At 40.9% G+C, this 21,163-nt stretch overlaps 1 protein-coding gene across 5 annotated transcripts in view; it reads left to right on the forward strand.

Moving 5' to 3' along the window:
- ATRX (ATRX chromatin remodeler) overlaps window positions 1-16,033 on the forward strand; it is an 86,120-nt gene extending 70,087 nt beyond the window's left edge. For all 5 annotated transcript variants that reach the window (XM_083797059.1, XM_083797060.1, XM_083797062.1 and 2 more), the window contains 6 exons: window positions 1,232-1,426; window positions 9,041-9,190; window positions 10,389-10,514; window positions 11,464-11,559; window positions 12,103-12,231; window positions 13,069-16,033. In XM_083797059.1, the coding sequence (XP_083653185.1) occupies window positions 1,232-1,426; window positions 9,041-9,190; window positions 10,389-10,514; window positions 11,464-11,559; window positions 12,103-12,231; window positions 13,069-13,347 (975 nt within the window). In that variant the 3' untranslated portion in view covers window positions 13,348-16,033. The remainder of the gene's footprint in view (window positions 1-1,231; window positions 1,427-9,040; window positions 9,191-10,388; window positions 10,515-11,463; window positions 11,560-12,102; window positions 12,232-13,068) is intronic.
- The last annotated feature ends 5,130 nt before the right edge of the window (window positions 16,034-21,163 follow it).

A 21,163-nucleotide genomic window follows, 5' to 3' on the forward strand; every position in this document is an offset into this window, starting at 1 on the left:
AAGCCCACTTCATCTGGCACTTTGTATTTCACAAATCCTGGAATTCTAGCAGGGATTCAGACATTCAGACTCGGAATATTATTTACTGCTTTAATTTGTACATTACGAAAAATTCTTAATTGTATAGACCACATAGAGGATGGCTGTCATTTGTCAGTAGCCTTGCTGAATGTGACTGACTTCTACAGACCCCTTAAAACTGGTCTCTGGGTCATTGAAAATCCAAATGGAATGAAGATGCTGGTAGCTAAAGATTTTTTTTTTCTATAAAAAGGCATGCAATCATGATTTGAAAACCTGTATCAGAGCCCAAAGATCTGTAATGATTCCGATGGTCACCGATCTATCCTCTTTATAAGTAATAATGCCATTACTTCTGACAGGTAGTGTCTTGCTTCATCTCCTAGTTCTGAGGTTTTCACAGGACAAACTGAAGACTTTTTTTTCCCTAGTAACAGTAATTAACTCATGATCAAATCATTATTCACTTGCCAACTTAAATAGATCACTTTTTGTAACATGTTACTGTCAGACATGGATTTTTTTTCTTCAGGCTTCAGTCTGTTTTTCTCTACGTGCACTTTTGAACTGTTGGTATCCTTTTTAAGTTGCAGTGTTTAGAACAAGCTGTGCTGTTCTCATACTTTTCGTAGTTGTCATCTTTTTTTTTAAATATGTAATTTTCCTTTTTTCATCAAAGATCTAGTTTGTTCGTACCCAGCTGTGATGAATTAGACTTGACTGCTTCCCTTGCCCTGTCCTTCCCACTCCAGTGACTTGGTATCTGTTTGCCTTTTTTATGGGCTGCCCAAAGCAGCAAAATGTACAAAAAAGGTACATACTGTGGAAATTAACATTTTTGTCATAATTATACTTCGGGAAATAAAGCAAAACCTGATCTCTTCAGGCCACTGCTGATAACATGTTTCTTACACTTAGTCAACAACTAGATGACATCTGTCGCTTACACAATGCACGCTACTTTTTATTCATTTCCAGGAGGGTTTTGTTCTTTTGTTTGTTTGTTGGTTTGTTTTTTTTTCCCTTCAGCAAACAGTGAAGTATTTTCAGGTTTCTTCATTGTTTTCAGGTTACTTTGTAGATAAGGAGCACAGAAAAAAGGGAAATAGAGCACTGTTTTGTTGTTGTTCTTGCTCTTCTCTGTCTGTTAGTTTTTTCCTATGTAACAGAAGGTCGGTTTTGTGTAAAAGTGAATAACTGTGTTTTCTAGGGAACGATGGAAGATAAGATCTATGATCGACAGGTAACAAAGCAGTCGCTGTCTTTCCGGGTTGTTGACCAACAGCAAGTTGAACGTCATTTCACTATGAATGAGCTCACAGAGCTGTATACCTTTGAGCCAGATTTGCTGGATGACCCTAATTCAGAAAAGAAAAAGAAGAGAGATACACCGATGCTGCCTAAAGTAAGTTGATGCAGATCACTGGGAATTATATTCTATAAAGAAACTTACATCTTTTGAAGGATGTGGGGTATTCGATCTTGCAAGGAGAAGTGCTGTATTTTTTACTTTGAAAGTGGTAGATTGCAGATAACGCAATAAAACGTGTGATCAATATCATGGATGCTCTAATGCCCTTCAATCTAATTGACAGTTTAAGAAAAAGATCTTCAGTTAAAAGACAGAGTTTTTAAATTAGAACAAACAGAACCTGGGAAGCCAAGATGAATGCGTAAGTGGGTGCTGGTGACACCTAGCATTACCTCAATTAGTGATAACAAAACTATCAGGAGATGCTGGGCTTCAGGGTCTGTTTTTTATTTCCCTAGGTAAGACTTTGAGTCAAATTAATCCATGATCTCTTTTGCCAAGCCTTTTTGTGTGGTTTTTTTTTTTTTTTTAGTTGTTTATTACTGTCTTCTTGTAGGGACCATTAATAGAAATACAGTAGAGATAGGGAAAGAGATATTTATTGTTTAAGTGAAGAAAAATTGGACAAGCTAAGGGTTTTAATGTGTTTTTAGTGTTGTCAGTACTAGCAGAGACCAGTGACATTTTTGTTCCTTTTGCAGACGGTCATTTACTGCACATGGTGAGAGCGCTGACGTTCTGTGCTCTGGGGTAATACAAAGTACTGACTTCTAAGATCACAGTAGTTTGTTTTCACGGAGGCTTGCCCTAATCTATTTGTAGTGGCTGTGACATGTAGTAGTGGTTCATTGTAGTGGTTTATTGGCTACGCAGTAATGTCTCAGTATCCTGTGCAGTTCTTGGGGAACCAAAAAATTTATGAACTTAATTTGAAAGTATAAACTGTAACTTTTATTCCTGCCTGACTGTGAAGTTCAGGGGAAAGAATGATCAGATCGTTTATTTTACTTTCCTTTTCCAAGTCAGTTTATATTTATGGTTAGTCTAAGGTTTGTACTTCATCTATTTTATATTTTTTGTGTTAGGTGTTGTTCACATACACTAATGTAATGTGGCCTGCCAAAGGCTAATCGATTAATAACTTGTGCAGTTGTCTTTAGCTTACCAGGTGAATAGCTAGTAAATAGTAACAAGTAAACGTACAGCTTGTAGCTAATTACCTGATTACATCTCTGAGCTGTTAGCTTTAGGTCATTACACACTGTCTGGGTGTGGAGAAGGAGGTTTCCTAGTTTGTACATCTATTAATTTTCAAGGAAAAATGGTATGCTTTTCATTCGAAACTGTTTGTAGGCCACTGTAATATAATAAATTGCGGTTGAGCATCACATTGGCATTCTTAATATTTAGGCCTTTGTCTGAAATGGAGTTTATTTGACCACCTACAGTGTCCATGCAGCTGTCAGGGGGATTTAGGAAGCAGTAGCCCTATAAAGCGTTAGTCGCTGTTACGCATGCATTTAAAACCCTTGAAAACAATCTTTAATGACTGTATCTAAGCTCTTTTTCTTACGGTGTTTCACATTGTAAGCAGTAAATTGTAGATAACAGATTCAATTTTTACTATTTTGTAAATTTACAAATTCGTTTTTTTACCTCCTAAAACATGTTCCTTTAGTTTAATTAATAGTACTTACTTAATTCCATTTAGCCATCAACATGTGGTTCATATAAGTGAAGTTGAATACAAAGCTTTAACCACGTCCCTGGCTAGAAGTGAAGCAGATCTGTGTATAGGAACTCTGCGTGGTTCTTTTTCATAGCTTTAGCAAATGGTATTGAACAGGATTATTATTATTAAGATGTGCATCTTCGTGCACACTTTTAATCTGTTTTGTTTTCATTTGATGGTTGAAAGGGCTCTAAATCAGATAGATTCATCTTATTTTAGCAGTTTCTGTATTTATTTGTTGGAAGCAGGCTTTTGTATTCCTGATTCTGATTCCACAGAATGTGGAAGGCTAGCAGTTAGTTTAGCCCCTAAATAATCTTTTCCCTTTCTTTGTGTCCCCGAATTAGGCTTGGGTCTGCGATAGTGAGGAAGAATCCTGCGGGATGCTGAGCTCCCTCAGTTCCTGCTGAATTGGGGAAGTGGGAGGTGAGGTGTGAAGGTGGCACAGGAAGTAACGTAACTTCTGGTAGCTGGGAGCAGTGTTGCCTGTAGCATGCGTGGTAGCCAGTGTTTTCACGTGTCTTTGGGCTGCTTGTGGTGAAATGATGTTAAATTGTTAGTGGGGAAAGATGTGTCTCAGGAGTGTTAATAATGTCGGTAGCTGTCATTGCACAAAGTATTACTTGTGGTTTGGGATTGGACCAGGCAGTCTGAGGGCAGGAGTGCAATCTGTCCTGCAAGGGCATCATACACGCGTGAGCAGCAACTTAATCTAATTAGCGATTCCTGGATAGTTCATCCAAGAAGAAATGCAATAGGAACATTTAGGGTGCCTGGGTGACTAGTGCCAAGGTAGTAAACTGTTGCAAAGTAATTTATGTCACAGAACTTTTTGTTTGTTTCTTATATTTACTATAAAAAATGTAAAGACAAAACTCTTTCCCCTTAACTATTTTGATTATCCCAATTTTTATTATTATTATTTTGGCTGTGTGTCTTCTCAGCTGATTGGGATCTGTTATTTTCATTTTATCCACAGTCAGGTTCTTGCTTTGCACACAGGTGAGCTAGCGCAGCAGTTGCAGCGGTTTGTTTCTTGATCCCTGTGTTCTGTTTAACTGAATGGTGGCTCATACCTTATTTACAATATCATTTGTTTAACTTCTGTTTCATTTACCTATTTCTTTTGCTCTGTCCAATTCTCTAGAAGTTCTACATAAACAACGAAAAGCAAGTACCAGCTGTAGAAAACATTGCAGTGGATGGTATAAATATCAAAATCATGTAATCTTACTCATCCAGAAAGCTCACTATTCCTTATTTCAGTGGAATTAGAGCAGAGATGCATGACTTACCTTTATAATAATAATTTTTTTAGTGATTTGATGAATTTAACACTGCATTTGTTGCATTTTTTGGAGAGAAAACAGTTGATTATAAAGACTGATATGCTTTCAGAAGCATTTTATTGTAACAGCCCTTAATTGCACAGCAGCTGGAGTTTAAAACTTCACTTAAGATGCTTTCTTTGTGCTAAGTTCAGCATGCCCTGCCTGATCTCTGCAGCTTTCAGCTGGAGGCAGAGGCCACTAAAACTTCACCTGAATTACCCTTTTCCAGCATTGAGCTGCCTGCTCCTCACGTAAAAAGACTGAGCTGTTCCTTTATAATTATCAGCAAAGCCAAGTAGGAATTGAGGCTAAAAGAAGGCTTTTGTTTTGCTTTTTACAGGTTTTATGTATACATTTGTCTTGTCTTCAGGCCTCTTCATCTCTTTTACATCTCCAAAGCGTAGTCTCTTAACAAGGAACGATAACATTGTGTAGCTCTACTCTTGTGGAGGCAGCAAGATCGGGGGTTACCCTTGTAATCCATAGCCTTGGTGTGAAGTGCACAATAAAAGCACCTAAACATAATAAAATCATCAAGTAGAGATACAGCTAGGATCTGGAGAACAGGTTCCTCACAATATGGATGCATAAGTACTTGAAAACGTGCTTTGAAGGGTTCAATTCCAAAATGCATGTTCTTTAGAGGGAATTATAAATAAGAATTAGGTGACATGTTTTCCATCTTTCCTCTGATTGTCTAAGCATAAATGTGGAAAACCCTAGAGAAATAAGTTTTCTGCGGATTGTCTGCTAAGTCACCTTACTTCTTGACTTCAGCGAAGCCACCTTTTAGAAGGTCAGCAGTCAGGAATCGTGTGCTGAGGAGGAGTGGTTCAGAGCTGGGCATTAGGGTTGCTCTTGGAACTTGTAGATTTGACACGCTTTCCAGCAGCTTTGATGTAAGAAAAAATATTTTTAATTCATTTCTTACTAAAAAATTAGGAGAATTCATTGTGGATTGTTTTAAAAGAAAGAAGTAAAGCCTTAATGTGAGTGAAGAAACGAGTGCTACTTGATTTTCAAAATACGTCCTTGAGAATTCCTTTATGCAATAATCCCAAGTTTCAGTCAAAGAAGGGTTTTCTTAGAAAATGTTGTTAATAGGTGGGGGTGGAGGGGAAGATGCTGAATGTTGCTATTTTATATGAAAAGCCACATGGCAAACGTGGAATATGTAGGTTTTCCTGGAAGCTTATCAAAGTTTCATGTCAAGTTTTAATTTTAGCAGCAGTTTTCCGCACACTGCAGTCTGAGCAAGACCTGCAGGTTTCCCGGGAGCACTAAGAGCCAGTGTACGCCCCTCTCGGGGGAAAAGGCGTGCTGCACTACAACAGTAACTTCACAGTGCCATTTCTCTGCCCTTAGCCCTCTGAAAATCCTGCTACGTCTTGAAGAATGTAAATACTTGGTTTCAACACAGTATTTTTAGCATGAATGCTATTCACCTGAATTATTAAATTAGTCTTAAATTCCACTGCTTGAAAGTACATTTCATTCATCCGCTGTCGCTGCAGATTTGAAAATGACTGCCGCAGAAGTGCTGTCTGAAGGGCATAACAGGTATCTTAAGACTGAGTAATCATCGATTCAGATTCATTGTATTCAAGTATAGAAATAATTAGAACTAATCACTGTATATAGCCCATGAGCTTTATGCAAATGTAGTGACTCATTGCCTAATACAGACTAGAGGCATAAAAACTTTCTCTAAATTGCTACTCTACAGAAATAGTAAAAGGAGAAGATAGTGTAAAGTGCGAAAATACTCTTTGGTGCATTGTGACTGTTTTTCAGGTGTTACGTTTCACTTTGCCCTGAATTTAACAATAGATTCTGAGTCCTTTTTAAAATCAGTGTGATTTATGATGACTAGGCTGTTTTGGTTTTTTAAAAGCAGGTTCTCAGACCCTTAACACTCAGCTCCCAAAGGATTACACTGGGGTATCCAGGAGACTTGGCTGGTATCATGTAGCTATCACTGAAGTTTTTTACCACAAATGCTGATAATTGGGTGCTGTGATCAGTGCAATGCCCACGGCTTGCTCTGGCCAGTGCAGTGTTTCAGAATAGTGCAGGTGAGGTAGGAGATGGACAAGGACAAAATGGGCTTGAGGGGCCCTCGCGACCCTCGCAGCTGGCACCGTGGCACCTTGTTCCTTGTCCGTTCTTCCTAGGACATGATTTTTATTGTATTTTTGTACTAAGGGACAGTTCTGTGAATTTTGGGAAGGCTTTTAATTTCAGAACCCAAAGAATTTGCTGGCTTTTATTTTTCGTTCATTTTTATTTCTAACCTTGGTATTGAATTTTAAATTGGTGGAGGAAAAAAAAAACCACACCTTTATGAACTACAGCATAACTTAGATTCCTTTGTGGAAGATTTCCTTTCTAATATATCTATCTCTCCATAGCATTTAATTTCTATATAAATGACAAATTAATCCTTTTTAAAAAATAAAAAACTTGAAAATCTCTCTTCAAATTTTTAATTCATCACCAGGATATCACCTAAAAGCTTATAAACAATAATCATTTTCTTATCAACAAGTTAAACAAATGAAAGGAATGTTAATCTGCTGCATTTTTTTGTATATAAGGTGAATTTATTATTTTTCTTCGCTGTAAAATAAATCACATGGCAGTACCTTCCATATACCAGTTTTCAAGCTCCATCATATTTAATGCAAAATAAAGTTTAGACAAAGAAAAGCAAACACGCAGTTGGATGTAATTTAAACCACATTTTGAAGACACTTGGCCAAGTGAGTGTGGATTATATTCCAGTATTATTTTCAATAGTAGTGTTACCATGGAAATTAATGCATGTGCATGGCCTGGAACCCTCCACGCACTGATGTACAGCTACAGTGTGTTGAGAGTGCTTTTTAATTGTGTTAACTTAATTTTGTAATACCTCCTTGACTTCTTTACCCCCTTCCTCTAGATGTTTTCTGCACATCCCATTAATGCATCCCCTTTTTCTCTCTCTTGTCCTTCTCTCCCACCACCCCAAAATCCCGTTACGTGTTTCTTGTGCCCATGAGTCATGCAGGTCTTACACTGAATGTTTTCTTGAAGAGCTGGAGAAGAAAGCATGGGTCAAAATTTGGGAAGACTAGTTGATAACAGAAGGATAAAACAAAGACTGGCTTATATAGTTCCTTATGTTACCTACAGTTACCTTCTGCTTACTGTAACTGAGCTTTAAACATGCACAGGAACAACTTTCTGTAGCTGTCATGGCAAAGCCACTGGTCAGGACTCTCAAGTGCAGTTCCCAAGTACAAGGTTCCCAAAGTACAAAGGTCTGGCAGAAGAAGGGCTTGGCATTGATTGGGTCTGTAGGTATTTGTGTAATTCTGCTGCAAAAAGACGTCTCTTTCACTGCATTCACCGTAATTTGTTTCAGGAGTGGATCAGAAAGTTTAATGGAACGATGGTTTTGTGTTATTAATCCTAGGTGGAATGCTGAGGGGTACTGGAGCTTCTCAGTTAGGCGGGCTTATCAGTGCTGCAGGTGCATTAAAAAAGAAAAAAAAAGCATTCAGTCATTCCTTCTGAAATGGGGACTCCTGTGGTACAGGGAGGGGCAGGTTTTAATAGTCTTTGTAGAGAGCCTCCTTGATCCTCTGCAGCATTACCTTTATTTACTACAGAGAGGCGTCATCTTTGAACAGCTGCGGAGACAGGAATGTTGAGTCGGTGACAATGGGGACTGCAAACCCATTATTAACACACTGCCTTGAAATCCCAGCTTTTCCCATTCATGTTCTGTTTTTATTTCCCTTCTGAACTGAGATAACGATCTACCAAAATGTGGCATCTGTGGTCCAGTCGAGAGCAGTAGCCACTAGCCAGTTTGGGTGGCAGCTAGCTTCTTTTTGCTTCACCCAGGAGCTATTTGACATTCTGGTAGTGCTGCCTACTGGAAAACAGCAGTAGGATTTTTGGTGTTAATATAGCTACCAATTTCAGTATGTCTGCAAACAAAACCTTCACAATAGACTGTAGTTGTAAAGGGCATTGTAAACATTTCCCTTAACCTTAAAAGCAGTTAAATGTAAGGGTGTTGTGAAATATAGAAAGCGAACTTGCCACCTGCTGTTAAAATCCAGCTCACAACAGAGATTTGAACTTTTTTAGCCCAAATGGATGGGGGACTATTTATCTCAACATGCATCTTGACAGTTTGAAGAAAGCAGCCTTTTTTGCAGAGTACCGACAGACGGCTGATGAACCAAAGTACGACTTAGAGCTTTGCAACCAGCAGCAGTGCTCTTTATAGATTACAGATGCGGATTATTGATAGGTCCTCTCAGGTATCCGGTCCTAGCAAAGGAAAAATCATTTAGCACATTCCTTTCTTTTTAGGTTGTTAAAGTGCATTTATTGTTGTGGAATCTGAGAACATTCCTGTGGTTCATTAAGTGATCTGACTGTCATCTCTGTAGCAGGTTGTTAATCCATTACCCTCCCTCTGAGGAAAATTCTACTTTTAAATTATTTTTTAATTTTGTTTCCCTGAAGTGCTCGGAGCTGCTGTTCATGAAAATTGGGTCAAAGCAGTAAGGCCTGCACAAAGAGTAAATATAACAGAGCAACTGAGTGACTTCTTATTCTCTCATCCCTTTTTCATTTGATCAGGATACAATTCTGGCAGAATTGCTTCAGATCAATAAAGAGTATATAGTTGGATATCATGAACATGATTCGCTCCTGGACCATAAGGAGGAAGAGGAGCTCACTGAAGAAGAAAGGAAGGCAGCATGGGCAGAATATGAAGCAGAAAAGAAGGTAAAACTATCTGTACCAGTTTTCCGTATATGAAAATAGCCTTTCTATATAAGTACCATTCACCTTTTCAGTTTGTTCTGGGGAAAATCATTTTCTCATAGGCCAAGAAATGGATATGTAAACTCATGAAAAACAAGGATACCATGTCTTGTTTACTCTTCTGATGCTTTTCTTCTGTGTGTATCTTCCTTATTACTTCCATTTATAAGTAACTTTTTACTACTGCACACAGAAATCTGCCATTTCATAATAACACTCAACTGGTGTCCTGTTTAATAGCTCACTTTTACAACTTGAGGAAATTTCTAGATCCATTAAAGGTGTAGAATTGATTTCAGAACTTTTTGCCACAATCTTACTAACATACATGCATCTGCTAGAAAGGGCTTAAAATCTTGCCTTTTTCCCCCCTTATTTCCTGTATCTTGTTTATTTCATATTTAAGTAGGTGGTAGAAAGAAAACTAAATTGGATAGAGCGGTGGGTTCTGTGGGGGTTGGTTTGGTTTTGTTGTCGTTTTAAACTGTAAAAGCTGTATTGGTAACTTGGTGTAACTGGAATATAACATCAAAAAAAATTTGGAAAGGCTAAGTTTGGTATTCATACCTGATCAGTAATCTGAAATGACAAAAATTGGATATATAAAATGCCACTGACAATCCTGAATGAACAAATGCCAAATGAAATGGAGTATTGGGAAAAGGGTTTGTGAAGGAGAAGAAATAGGAAGATACAATAAATTTCAGTGAGCACTTACATGGCTTTCTACAAGGCAATTTGGGAGATGAGCTTTATATTCCTGTTAGTAAATTATCTTTTTCACATCTTTAGATTTTTATTACAATCCAGTCAAAATCAACATTAAGTAATGGGTTTGCAATTAAAAGATGCTTCTTAAATAACTTTAGATATAATAATAAACCTTGGCTATTCTTGTCTTAGTAATGACCGAATAATTAAGCTCAATGCCCATATTAACTTAAGACTAGAATTGAGGTTCCCCTGCGATTGAGATGTCCTTTTGAACTGGGGTTTGGAAAGGCTCCTCAGTGCAGTGGGATAGCTCAGCCTCCCTGTGCCATGTATGGTGGCCGTGTTCATCTCTACGGGCTGACTTGTCTGCGTGTGCTGCTTCAAGGGTTGGTAGAGAACGTGAATTATTCCAGTTGTTCAGACAAGTGCATTTTGTGTTTTCAAGGGCTTGACCATGCGTTTCAACATGCCGACTGGGACCAACATGCTTCCCACAAATTTCAACTCTCAGACCCCATATATTCCTTTCAATTTGGGTGCTCTGTCAGCAATGAGCAACCAGCAGCTGGAGGTAAGCAGCGATCTGTTGGAACATCTGTGTTGCTGTAAGCATGCGTGTATTATTCTGTCACACATGGGTGGTTCATGTCGTTCTTTAATATTCTGATATTTATGTAACGGTCTCTTACTTTTAATAGCTAACTTTTTTGCTTAGTTACATATCTGTAAATTGAAGTCTAACTTGTATGAATGTAACCTGCAAGACCTCTATCTGGGTAGTATCTCAGGGTTCTGGAAGATTAACTGCATTCCTTGCAGACATTAATTACCACATCTAGCTTTGTGCCTCCATCTGCCTTCTGTCTGAGAAGGAGTGGGAGGGAGGAAAGTGTGCTCTGCTCCCAGTTACCTCAGGTCTTAGCTGAAGCAGCTGCTGATGTTTCTTCCTAACGTACCACCCTGTAAACTGCAGTAGTTGAAGGGCATTTGGTTGTCTTATGATGCCTACTAGTGTCTGGTGAGGAGTTTGTGTGAAAGAATTGAAAATCTCTAGCAAAGTATGCAAATCAGGGGGACCCATATTGAATGCATCTGTGGAATAATACGTGACATGCCAGTATTATGCTAAAATAGGTCACAGTAGTTTGAGCACAGAGAATGAGCTGAGGTTGTGACATCATCAAACTCAGTGTTGCAGAAAACTTGCCTGAGCAGAAAAGCATCACTCCTGTGATGGTCTGAAAACCTTTAGGTACAAAAATAGTTGTTTTCTTTATAAATACCGTCTCCTGTGTAGGTTGCCAGTTTTGTATGTGCTGTTCAGTTATTCTGAACTGAAGTTCAGTTGTGTGGAAGTCTGAGTCTGTCTTGTTACTCACAAATTGACTTGTGCAAATGAGGAGAAAAACGTAATTTTTCTAGGTACATAAGCCAAAGATGAGGAAAACTTAGAAACAGTTGGCAAAGAAATGTGTTCTTTGCATCTGTGCATTATAGTTAATTTATTGGTGTTTTCTCAGGACCTCATTAATCAAGGAAGAGAGAAAGTTGTGGAAGCAACCAACAATGTAACTGCAGCAAGAATTCAGCCCCTTGAAGACATCATTTCAACGATAGTGAGTAAAAGAGTTCATTATAGGTTTAGACCTACAGCTGAACATTATCAGGCAAAGAAATTATCATTATATATGTCATTCAGCTAATTAGTTGTTATTAATTTATGTCATTTCCAGTGTGTATTAACTTGTATCACTGCAGCTTGCAGTAACCCTTTATGGCATATAGATGTCATAGAGCCTTATGGGACTAGCACTTCAGATCCATGACTACTTGCAATGCACTGAAAATCATGGCTTTCTACAAATAAGTGTAATAATCATACACAAATAAGAAATACTGCCTATTTCTTGTCCCTGTATATCTATCTTAGACTGCATGTCTCACTTGTTACCAATAATCTAGAGGCATATTACCTCAATTAATAGTTTAAAGAACTGATAACTCTTAGTTCTGATTCTGGGCAAGTGTAATTTTGCGTTTTCCAGAAACTGTGCTGTTTTTTAACTCCTGATGCAACTCAGAATGTAACGCAAGACCTCAGTCACCATTACGCTTTTGTCAAAATGACTAATGCCAAGATTTTTTTTTTTCCTTTTCAGTGGAAAGAGAATGTAACACTCACAGAGAGCCAAGTACAGGCCCTGGCCCTAAGCAGGCAGGCAAGCCAGGAGCTTGATGTTAAGCGCCGAGAAGCCATCTATAACGACGTCCTTACTAAACAACAGATGGTAAAATATCTAACAATTATTTGATCAGCTGTCCAAGTTTGAACTGGGATATTGAGTATGGACTTCGCGTGTGCGTGTTTATAAAATAGAGGTGTATGTTTAGATATGTATAAATATGTACTCGCAGAGTATGAGTTTCCATGGGTCAAGTATTTGCTGGCATTGTGTAGTGGTGTATATGATGTAACATCAGGAATTGACTTCTGCAGTATGCTGGATTGGATCGCTCAGCCTCATCGGCGGAGGCTCCCTGAGAAGTTCATTTCAAAAGATACTCACCAGATTTTTCTGTTGAAGTAGTTTGCCTGAAGGTCATGAGGCTTAAAGAGAAATCTAACTCCAGTGCTAGGAAAGCAATTTACAAAACACAAATCATAGAAAGTATTGGTAATGGTTTTTAGCTTAGAATTATTTTTGCAAAATCTGAAAGCTGCCCAGTTTATGTCAAGTGGTAGAGCTTTCTCTTAGGCAAACATTTAGTGACAATCTGCATGCAGGACTTTCAAAGGGATGATAAATGGTACCTGACAAAAAAAATGCTGTAATTTATACCTGGGAGTAATTTCACAGCATAGCACATTTTGCTGTAGGAACTTACCCAAATGTTGCATGCAATACAATAGGCAAGTCATTAAGAGAACTCAGCCCTAAATGGTGTTACTAAATGGTTTCTGCAGTAATCAGCTTGTGAATACCATCACATTAGTGATGGTGATAACAATAGTGCTTTTTCCTTCAGCCATGCTATCCCGAACAAATTGATTTTAACTCTGAACTTGATACTGGCAGCATTGAGACGGGTCGTGCACTTCTAACAGCTCTGCTTTCCCTTCACAGTTAATCGGTTGTGTTCAGAGGATACTTATGAACAGAAGACTACAGCATCAGTACAATCAGCAGCAACAGCAGCAGATGTCTTACCAGCAAGCAGCAATGAGTCATCTCATGATGCCAAAGCCTCCAAATTTAATCATGAATCCTTCCAACTACCAACAGATAGATATGAGAGGAATATATCAGTCAGTGTCGGGTGGTATGCAACCACCACCTTTACAACGAGCACCACCCCCAATGAGAGGCAAAAATCCAGGGCCTTCCCAAGGGAAATCAATGTGATTTTGCACTAAAAGCCTAAAGGATTGTTAAAATCAGAGAAAGAACTTTTATTTTTTTAGGAATCAATGGCTTAACAGAACTCAACTGTAAAAAAAAATAAAAAAAAGTAATTAAAAAAAATAGTTTGGTTGGTCCCCTTAAATGCCATGTTCCATGTTAGCGTTTCAGCTTTGTTTAAATAGGACATATGTTTTCCCTTGTTGTCAGTGATGTTGCCTAGAATCTTCTTACATATGTTGAGTACAGGAGATATCAAGTTGTTTTCAGTGAAAACAAGTCCTCCCGTAACAGTAGCATCTCCACAGGTTTCCTGTCTAAACTCCTATGCTTGCTTTTAGTAGCTGTGAAGCTGTCATCAAATTTGAGAAGCTTAGGAAGGACTGCAGGTCTGTATGTTTCAGTATACCATATGTGAATTGTACACAGCTGAGTTCTTGATTAGAGTTGATTCCTCAAATTATGGAATACTTTTCTGCTTACCCATTTCTTGAAATTAGTGGGAATATTGTAACAGAAATAGTTCAGTTTCCTTTTGGCTGAGGTCTGGACTCGTACTATCGCATCTATGCTGAACGAAACATAGGAACTGAAAATACTCTTTGGAATAGAATCGAGTGCAATATTCTTAAGTACTACTGCTCTGAAACTTTTGAGTCGTGCAGTTACATAGAAACTGTGTCTACAGCCTTAAATAGTGACTTGGGGAAGAAAATTATTCTTCCTTAGTCTTCTGCCATTTTTTATTTTCACTTTTATGTCATGGAAAAACAGCTGGTGATCTGGGAGTAGGAGATGTTTCTCCTTCACCTGAATTCGCTCTACGTGGAGTCCAATGCAAAGCACATTTCTGTTAACTCCTTAATGCTGGTGCTACTGTCTTTGCCCGTTGCCAGCAATGGGAGACAGGCCAAGAATACTTAAATTCCTGGTATTTTGGGAGTTAGGATGCCGATGGTGGGCAGGGTCAAACCCTGTTACATTATCAACCTTAAAATGGCAGAACCATTGCAAATTTAAAATCGATACCAAAAAGTGCTCTAACAACTTCCTGAGCTACCAGAACAGTGAAGTAACTTTTCCTCCATTAGATAAGAGTTTTGTTTATGCACTCCTCCCCATTCCCTTTCATTTGTGTGAAAACATAATTTAGTACACAAAGAGCTTGATTTTGTTGTTTTTTATGTAGACCAGAGATAAACTTCTCGTTTATTATTATATCAACAGCACTCTCTTTACCCACACTTCTTGTGCTTGTGGAGATCTAACTAAACACAAATAGGGCTCTTCTTTGAATATAGCTTTGTGGACTCTTCCCCGAAAAAATGCTTATAATCTGGGGCTAAAATAAACGACAGGAGCATTTGAGGCAACGGTGTGTCAAGTATAGAAAAGAGCTGGAGAATTATCGACAAACAAGCGGATGAAGGCATTTGCTGTAGATATTGCTGGACTCTTCTGGCTTGCTGACATGAACTGAAATTGTTTTGGTTTCTGGAACCGTTCTTGCAGGAGTTTGAGATCTTGCCCTGAATGGACAAATGTTGTTTTGTTTTGTTTTTGTTTTTGGTTTTTTTTGCATCTAAATATGCAAATACTACGTGGTATTTCATTTTGTGATAAAAACTTGGTTTGTGATCTGAACAGAGTTTCTTTGATCTGTTGCAAAACCAGCTAACAAATTGCCATCTTGGACTCTTTATTACAAGATTCCACAAATGAACTTCAGTATGTTCTAGTGCTTTGCCAGCTCTACAATTACATTTATTTTGGGGGGAATGGAGCAAAAAGAGATCTATTCACACTAGAAGTAATGAAAATATGAGACTTTGAAACCAACAATCGAAGGCAAATGTACTCCGGGCAACTCTCACTGATGTTCCTATGTGTCATGAGTAAGAGAAGTATCTTCTACCAAACCTGGGAATGTTCAATGGAGTTTTACAGTAACTCAAAGACTTAAATGTGGAAGTTTTAGGCAACATTTAAAGGCACATTTTTTTCATTCTGGACAAAACTATGGATAACAGAAGACTAATGCATAAGAAGAAATTGGAGATGAGCATTGAAATAAAACTTGGACCACTTTGCATACATGTTTCTCACTTGACATTTTAGCTGCATAACAATGTGCTTTGAGTATAACATCGAGCTTTAACAAATATTTAAAGACAACGTACATCAATAAGATAATAAAAGGCTCATTTTTATATTTGTTTTAGATGTTTTAACTAGATGAGATGGCTTAAGATGACGAATAAAATTGTTGCTTGTAATACAATTTTGCCTGCGAAATTCTCCACATTTTGTAACCTGTTTATTCCTTTGGATGTAAAGCGTTTTTGCTTAGTATTGTGATATTGTATATGTTTTGTCCCAGTTGTATAGTAATGTTTCAGTCCATCAACCAGCTTTGGCTGCTGAAATCATACAGCTGTGAAGACTTGCCTTTGTTTCTATTAGATGGCTTTTCAGTTCTGTATTAAATATCTTAATTACTATAGAAAAGGTGTCACCTCTTCCTATAAGGCTGTTTTGTAATACATATAAGGACTGGAAATGTGTTTTTAAAGAAAAGAAGCATTCAAGTAGGACGATATACTATCTGTGTTTTCACCATTCAAAGTGCTGTTTAGTAGTTGAAACTTAAACTATTTAATATCTCATTTAATAAAGTGACCAAAATACATCCATGTGCCTTGTGCTACATTTGCAGTACAGCATGAATTCCACAGGGACGTGGTCTGGGAACTTGTCTGTTGAGAGAGAACTTGTCTGTTGAGAGCTGTGAACTTGCACTGTGCTGGAGTTAAGCTCTTTCTTTTTGCCACAGCGAGGTACCCATTACTCAATTCAGTCATTATTTTTTAGGGAGGGTAGTTGTGGGACAGGTTTTCAAATAATAAACACTTGACAGTGGCTTCTGCAGCCAATCTCTCTGTTAAAAATGATGAACAGGGAGGAATTGCCCAACAAGAATAAATCATTCAGAGCGAGGTGAAGTTCTGCTTGGTCAAATCAGAATGAGGTACCTGGGTAGTTCAGCCTCGTAACTGTACTTTTTTTTTTTTTACTTTTGTAGTTATTAAATCCCTCCTGTTGGGCAAAAATTAAAAAATAAAAAGCCTTTACTACAACCACAAAAAAAAATCAAGTGGCAATTATGTTTAAAGCTGTCCCTACCCTTGTTCCCTGTGCTTAAAGCTTTCTCTTTAGCCGGTGCTGCAGCCGTGTTGCTGCCCCGCGAGGTGCGGCCAGTCCTGCAGCTGGCTGACAAGGGGCTAGTGCTGTGGAAGCTGCTTAAAGTGAAAATAATCACAATTCTTAATCGGGTGGTGCCATAAAGGACAGTGTGGGTAAAGTTTTTAAATATCCTTGGAAATTGCTCACAGTTGGAACTGGGAAAAACTCCCACCGCGGTCAGCAGGAGGCTCAGGCAGGCGCTGGGGCTGGAGGCTGCTATATGTCAGGCCAGCACGGTCAGAGCCGATGCTCAGTGGTGGCGTTTTGATGTGTCAGGTGCTGAATGCTTTCCTTTTCTGCTTTTTTTTTGGTCTGTAGAAGACTCACATTTGATCCTTAAATCCTGAACCAGTTCGAGTGGAGTAAATAAAAGTCATTTTATCAGTTTAAGCAAAGAGAGTTTTGAGTTTGGGTAAATTTTCAGTGTTTATGGAAAAGACAAATGTCCTAAATACTCCTAGCTGGAGATGCTTGGAAAAATTAGTGTTGCAGCATCGGCTGCAGTGGGATACAGTGTATATAGGTGAGTGCTGAACTCCTCAGTACTCCCTTCCCACCCAAACCTGTGCAGGTGTTGCGATAACCCCGTGCCCCACCTACGCTGTGAGGTGTACCCTGCAGGCGCGTCCTGGTGTAAGGCACCAGCTCCCTGCCCAGCCCTGTCCTCAGGAGGGGCTGAGAGCAAAACTCGGAGGGGGTTTGGGTCTCAAGGGCCTGCAGAAGTCCTCCAGTGGCCACAGCCGGAGCACGCTGCAACTCGTGGGATTGACAGATCGCTCACACTTCTGTGCCTGACCCCAGCCCATCTCCATGTGGGCTGTTGCCATGCAGCAGCGTCCAAGAAAGTGTTTTTTGAGCAGGTCGGAGCTCCCCTCCTGCTGCACGTAGTGAGAAGGGAACATAAGGGGTGTCGAGGGAGTGGCAGTGATGGCAGAAGGGGCATAGGGGAGTTTTGGCAAGGGGTTGAGGCAGAAAATGGGGACGCTGCTGGAGAAGGGCAGGAGGGAGGCAGGAAGGGAGGCCCCCCTCGTTCTGTGCTCAGCCTCTTCCAAAGGCTTCCTTGGTTCTGTGTTGGGTAACTGGCACACCTGAGCACTGCTGCTTGAGATGCTGAATGTGAAACAGTAACTGGGGCTTTAAAGCTTCATCCGGGGATGTGGCTACTTTTCTAATTGAATTACACAAAAAGTTGTCCCCGGGGATTCTTTTTGGCACCAGCATGTGCTCACAGGGTGATCAGTCACACTTGGTTACGTGTGGACACAAATTTTTGGTAACAAATACTTTGGTGTGATTCAGGAATGACCTGAGATGCCTCAGTGGAGTTGGCTTTGCAGATGTTTTCTCAAACCTACCCAGCACAGGTTAGAAACTACTTCCCTTGTATTTTTTATGATGAGGATTGAACACCTCCAGAGCAGTTACTTGCTTTGAGAGAAAAATAAGTCTTACGTGGTACTGCGCACAACACGGTTTGCTGGGTTTACGTCCCTCTCTCTGACTTTACTCCAAGTTCTCACGTTACCAAACACAGTAGCACGGTGCCTGCACAGATCGCGGGCTATCATGCTGACTTGTGCTGCTTGCTCTCCCCACCTGACTACAGATGTTTTTTATCTCAAAATCAGGACCAGGGCCTGCGTTTTTTCAACTCTGGCCGCGTTTCCTGTGGTCCTGCCTGCCTCCCTCCAACAAACCGAGCTCTGTGCCTGCCTTCCTGACCGTGTCTCTCCTGGATGGCTGCCCTGGGTGCCTGCAGCAGCTGGCGGAGCAGCGCATCACACCTATGCTCTATGTTTGCCCTGGAAGGCAGAATTATTTTCAGCACAGGTCCCCACCACCTTGTCTTCTGTCCAAATGCTTTTCCAGCAAGGTTGTGGCAAGCATTTTGTTCACCAAAGTGTGGAGAAATGATTTACCCACATCTGCTGGCTAATAATGACCCTGAGCTATCAGGTAACCCAGTTATTACCCTTGGTGTATTGTATGTCCTGTGGCTTAGGGTGAGCGCTCAGTAACCTCCCTTTATTTCCTTGCAGTGTCTTTGTCTTTATGAAGCTTTCTGGATTGAGTTGGAGACAGACTTTGCCCTCCAGACAGCTCCTGTTGCCGAGACTGTTACGCTTCAGCAAAGCCTCAAGGCTGAGAGTCAACTCCAGGTGCTGGGATGTAGGAGAGGACATCGCCCTTCGGCTCGGGTCCCCAGGATTGTCTTCTGCCGGCGCTGTCCTGAGGGATGCAGATGTCTTTGTCTCGCCATCAACAAGAATTTCGGTTCTTCTCCTTCGGGGACGTGCTGTAGGCAAGTGTCCTTTCAGGGACGTCTCAGCCACAGTCAGCAGCTGACACACCTCTGTCAGACAGCCCAGCGGGGCAGTACCTGCCCTGGAGGGCACCTTCCTCACCTGTCCACAAGGAGTTTATCCACTCGCATTCGTGTTTTGGGCTCCACTGCATTCTCCAGAGGAGGCGCTGGGCAGCCCTGAGCCACCTCTCCTGCCCAGGAGAGCAACCCGTGCCTCCAATCATGCACTAAAGCTGGGGGGATGACTGCTTTTGCCAGGTTTATGCTGTGATGCGCTGGGTGCTGCTTCAGCCTCATGCCAAGGGCTTTCCTCCACTTCCACACCACGCTGCAGCGAGACTTGGGAAATTGTCCATCTCTGCTGCTTACCTCCTTCCTCCTGCTTTGTGCAGGTCTCAGTTATTACATGCCCAGCTCTCTCCAGCTGGAGAACTGTTAAAAACAATTCCTTTTGTTGCATTTATTGTTGTGTATTAAGATACATGGCTTTTTGCATGTAAAACAGCCCGGGGGGAAGGGAAACACGTAGGCATAAGGCTCCTACTGGAGGAAAAAAATCTTTAGGTTTTGTTTTTGTTGGTTCTTGTGGTGTTTTTTTTTTTGGTGGTGGTGGTGGTACCAACCCTTACAGTGAGTTCTTGGTGCATTTTACTGCTGGTATTGTGTTTTCGAACCCCAAGCCTGAAAAGTTTTCCACTCTCACGCCTGCGCAGCCCTTTGCAGGAGGAGCCTCCTTCCGCGGCAGACCTTGGATTCTGCTGCCAGAGGAACGAGCCCGCTGCATTGCGCCCACGGGCCAAATCAGCTCCCTGTCAGGTTGGTGAAAAACACGTACTGCACATTGCTGAGATTCAGTTTTGACTTTCATTTTGGAGATGAGAAGCGGCATTTTCAGCATTACAACTACCTTCAAATGTAAAAGGAAGCAATAGCTGGAGAGAGGGGTGAGCCGGCAGGTAGGATCCCTCGCCCCACTCCTGCAGAGGCAGCTGGGCTCTTTGGGACAGCATTTGCAGCAGCGATGCCGCTGGGACCCCGTGGATGGCCACAAGCACCCATGGAATGAGGCTGTGAGAAGGCTGCAGAGTGAAGCTGAAGGTCTGAGAGTTTCCCTTTGCTAACATAAAAAGTACATTTTAGGATGCTTTTCACGAACGATCACGCTTCTGACATGGCCACTGAGGATTAGATGTTTCAGCGATGACTCAGAGGAAAAAGGTAAATAAACGTTTTTTTATTTAAAACACACGATTAAATTCCTCCGTGTCTGGATCATTCAAGGTAAAGCTCCTTTAATCTTTTCACTGCAGTCTGCGGGCTGTTGTCTGGGACAGCTGCGGCACCGGCTGGGATGTTTGGATAGCAAAGGCTGCAGCAGGGACCTGGGAGGTGGCGGAGAGGACAAGAGATGGCCAGGAGGAGCTGCTGCTCTGTTAGCGGTACACAGCGCATGAAGAAGCTGGTGTGGGTCGCTCCTACTTCAGTGAAATCGTCCTGGGAATTGAAGGAGCTGAGATCTTCCCTAGCCTGCTTTGTGAAGTGGAGACTGAGAAACTATACCGTGAAAAATGAAGTTGTGGTAAGGAAAACCCCAACCCAAAGCCACAACATCTGCATTTGTACATATTTTTGCATGCTCCAGAGAACTACGTCTCATACCAGGTGCTTGTCTGTGCTGTGCAGGGGCTGTAGCGGTGACACATTCCTGCTCCCACCCTGCACTGAAAACCCTGCCTGCTGACCTCAGGCTGAGCTCGCCGGGAGGCAGAGGAAACTGGGGGGACTGTGTGCCCAGGCACTTTCTGCACCACGCAGCCATGAATGTCCAAGCGCTGCCTGCAGGGATAATCTTCATCCGTGGCAATTACTTACAAATGAGTGGGTTTTAATTGCTTTTGTTGCTTTCCGCTTTTTCTTCACTGATTTTTCCACAATGCTTCAGGTAAGAGTTCAGGTGTGAGGCCGGGTGGTTTTAACAGGTGTGAACTGGGCGGTTCCTCCCTGCACCGCAGCAGGGGTGCGTATTCCTGGGAAATCCTACACAAGGTCTTCAGGAGTGGTGGCATGCCTGGTGCCTGGTGTGGCCTGAGGGCTGACTTTGTCCCTGGCACCACAAAGGGGAGGATTGGCTCTGCCATTCTCAGCTCCCACGCTTCGTTTTATGTCCAGCTGCTTGTTTCAGGGGGGGTCACACTTCCCAGAGCCGTTCCAGCTATAATTTGATGTTGCCCTTCTGTAAGAGTTTGGAGTTTAGGAAATTTATCTAAAGTC

Source organism: Anser anser, assembly GCF_964211835.1.
Source record: "Anser anser genome assembly, chromosome: 13".
Classification (NCBI taxonomy): domain Eukaryota; kingdom Metazoa; phylum Chordata; class Aves; order Anseriformes; family Anatidae; genus Anser; species Anser anser.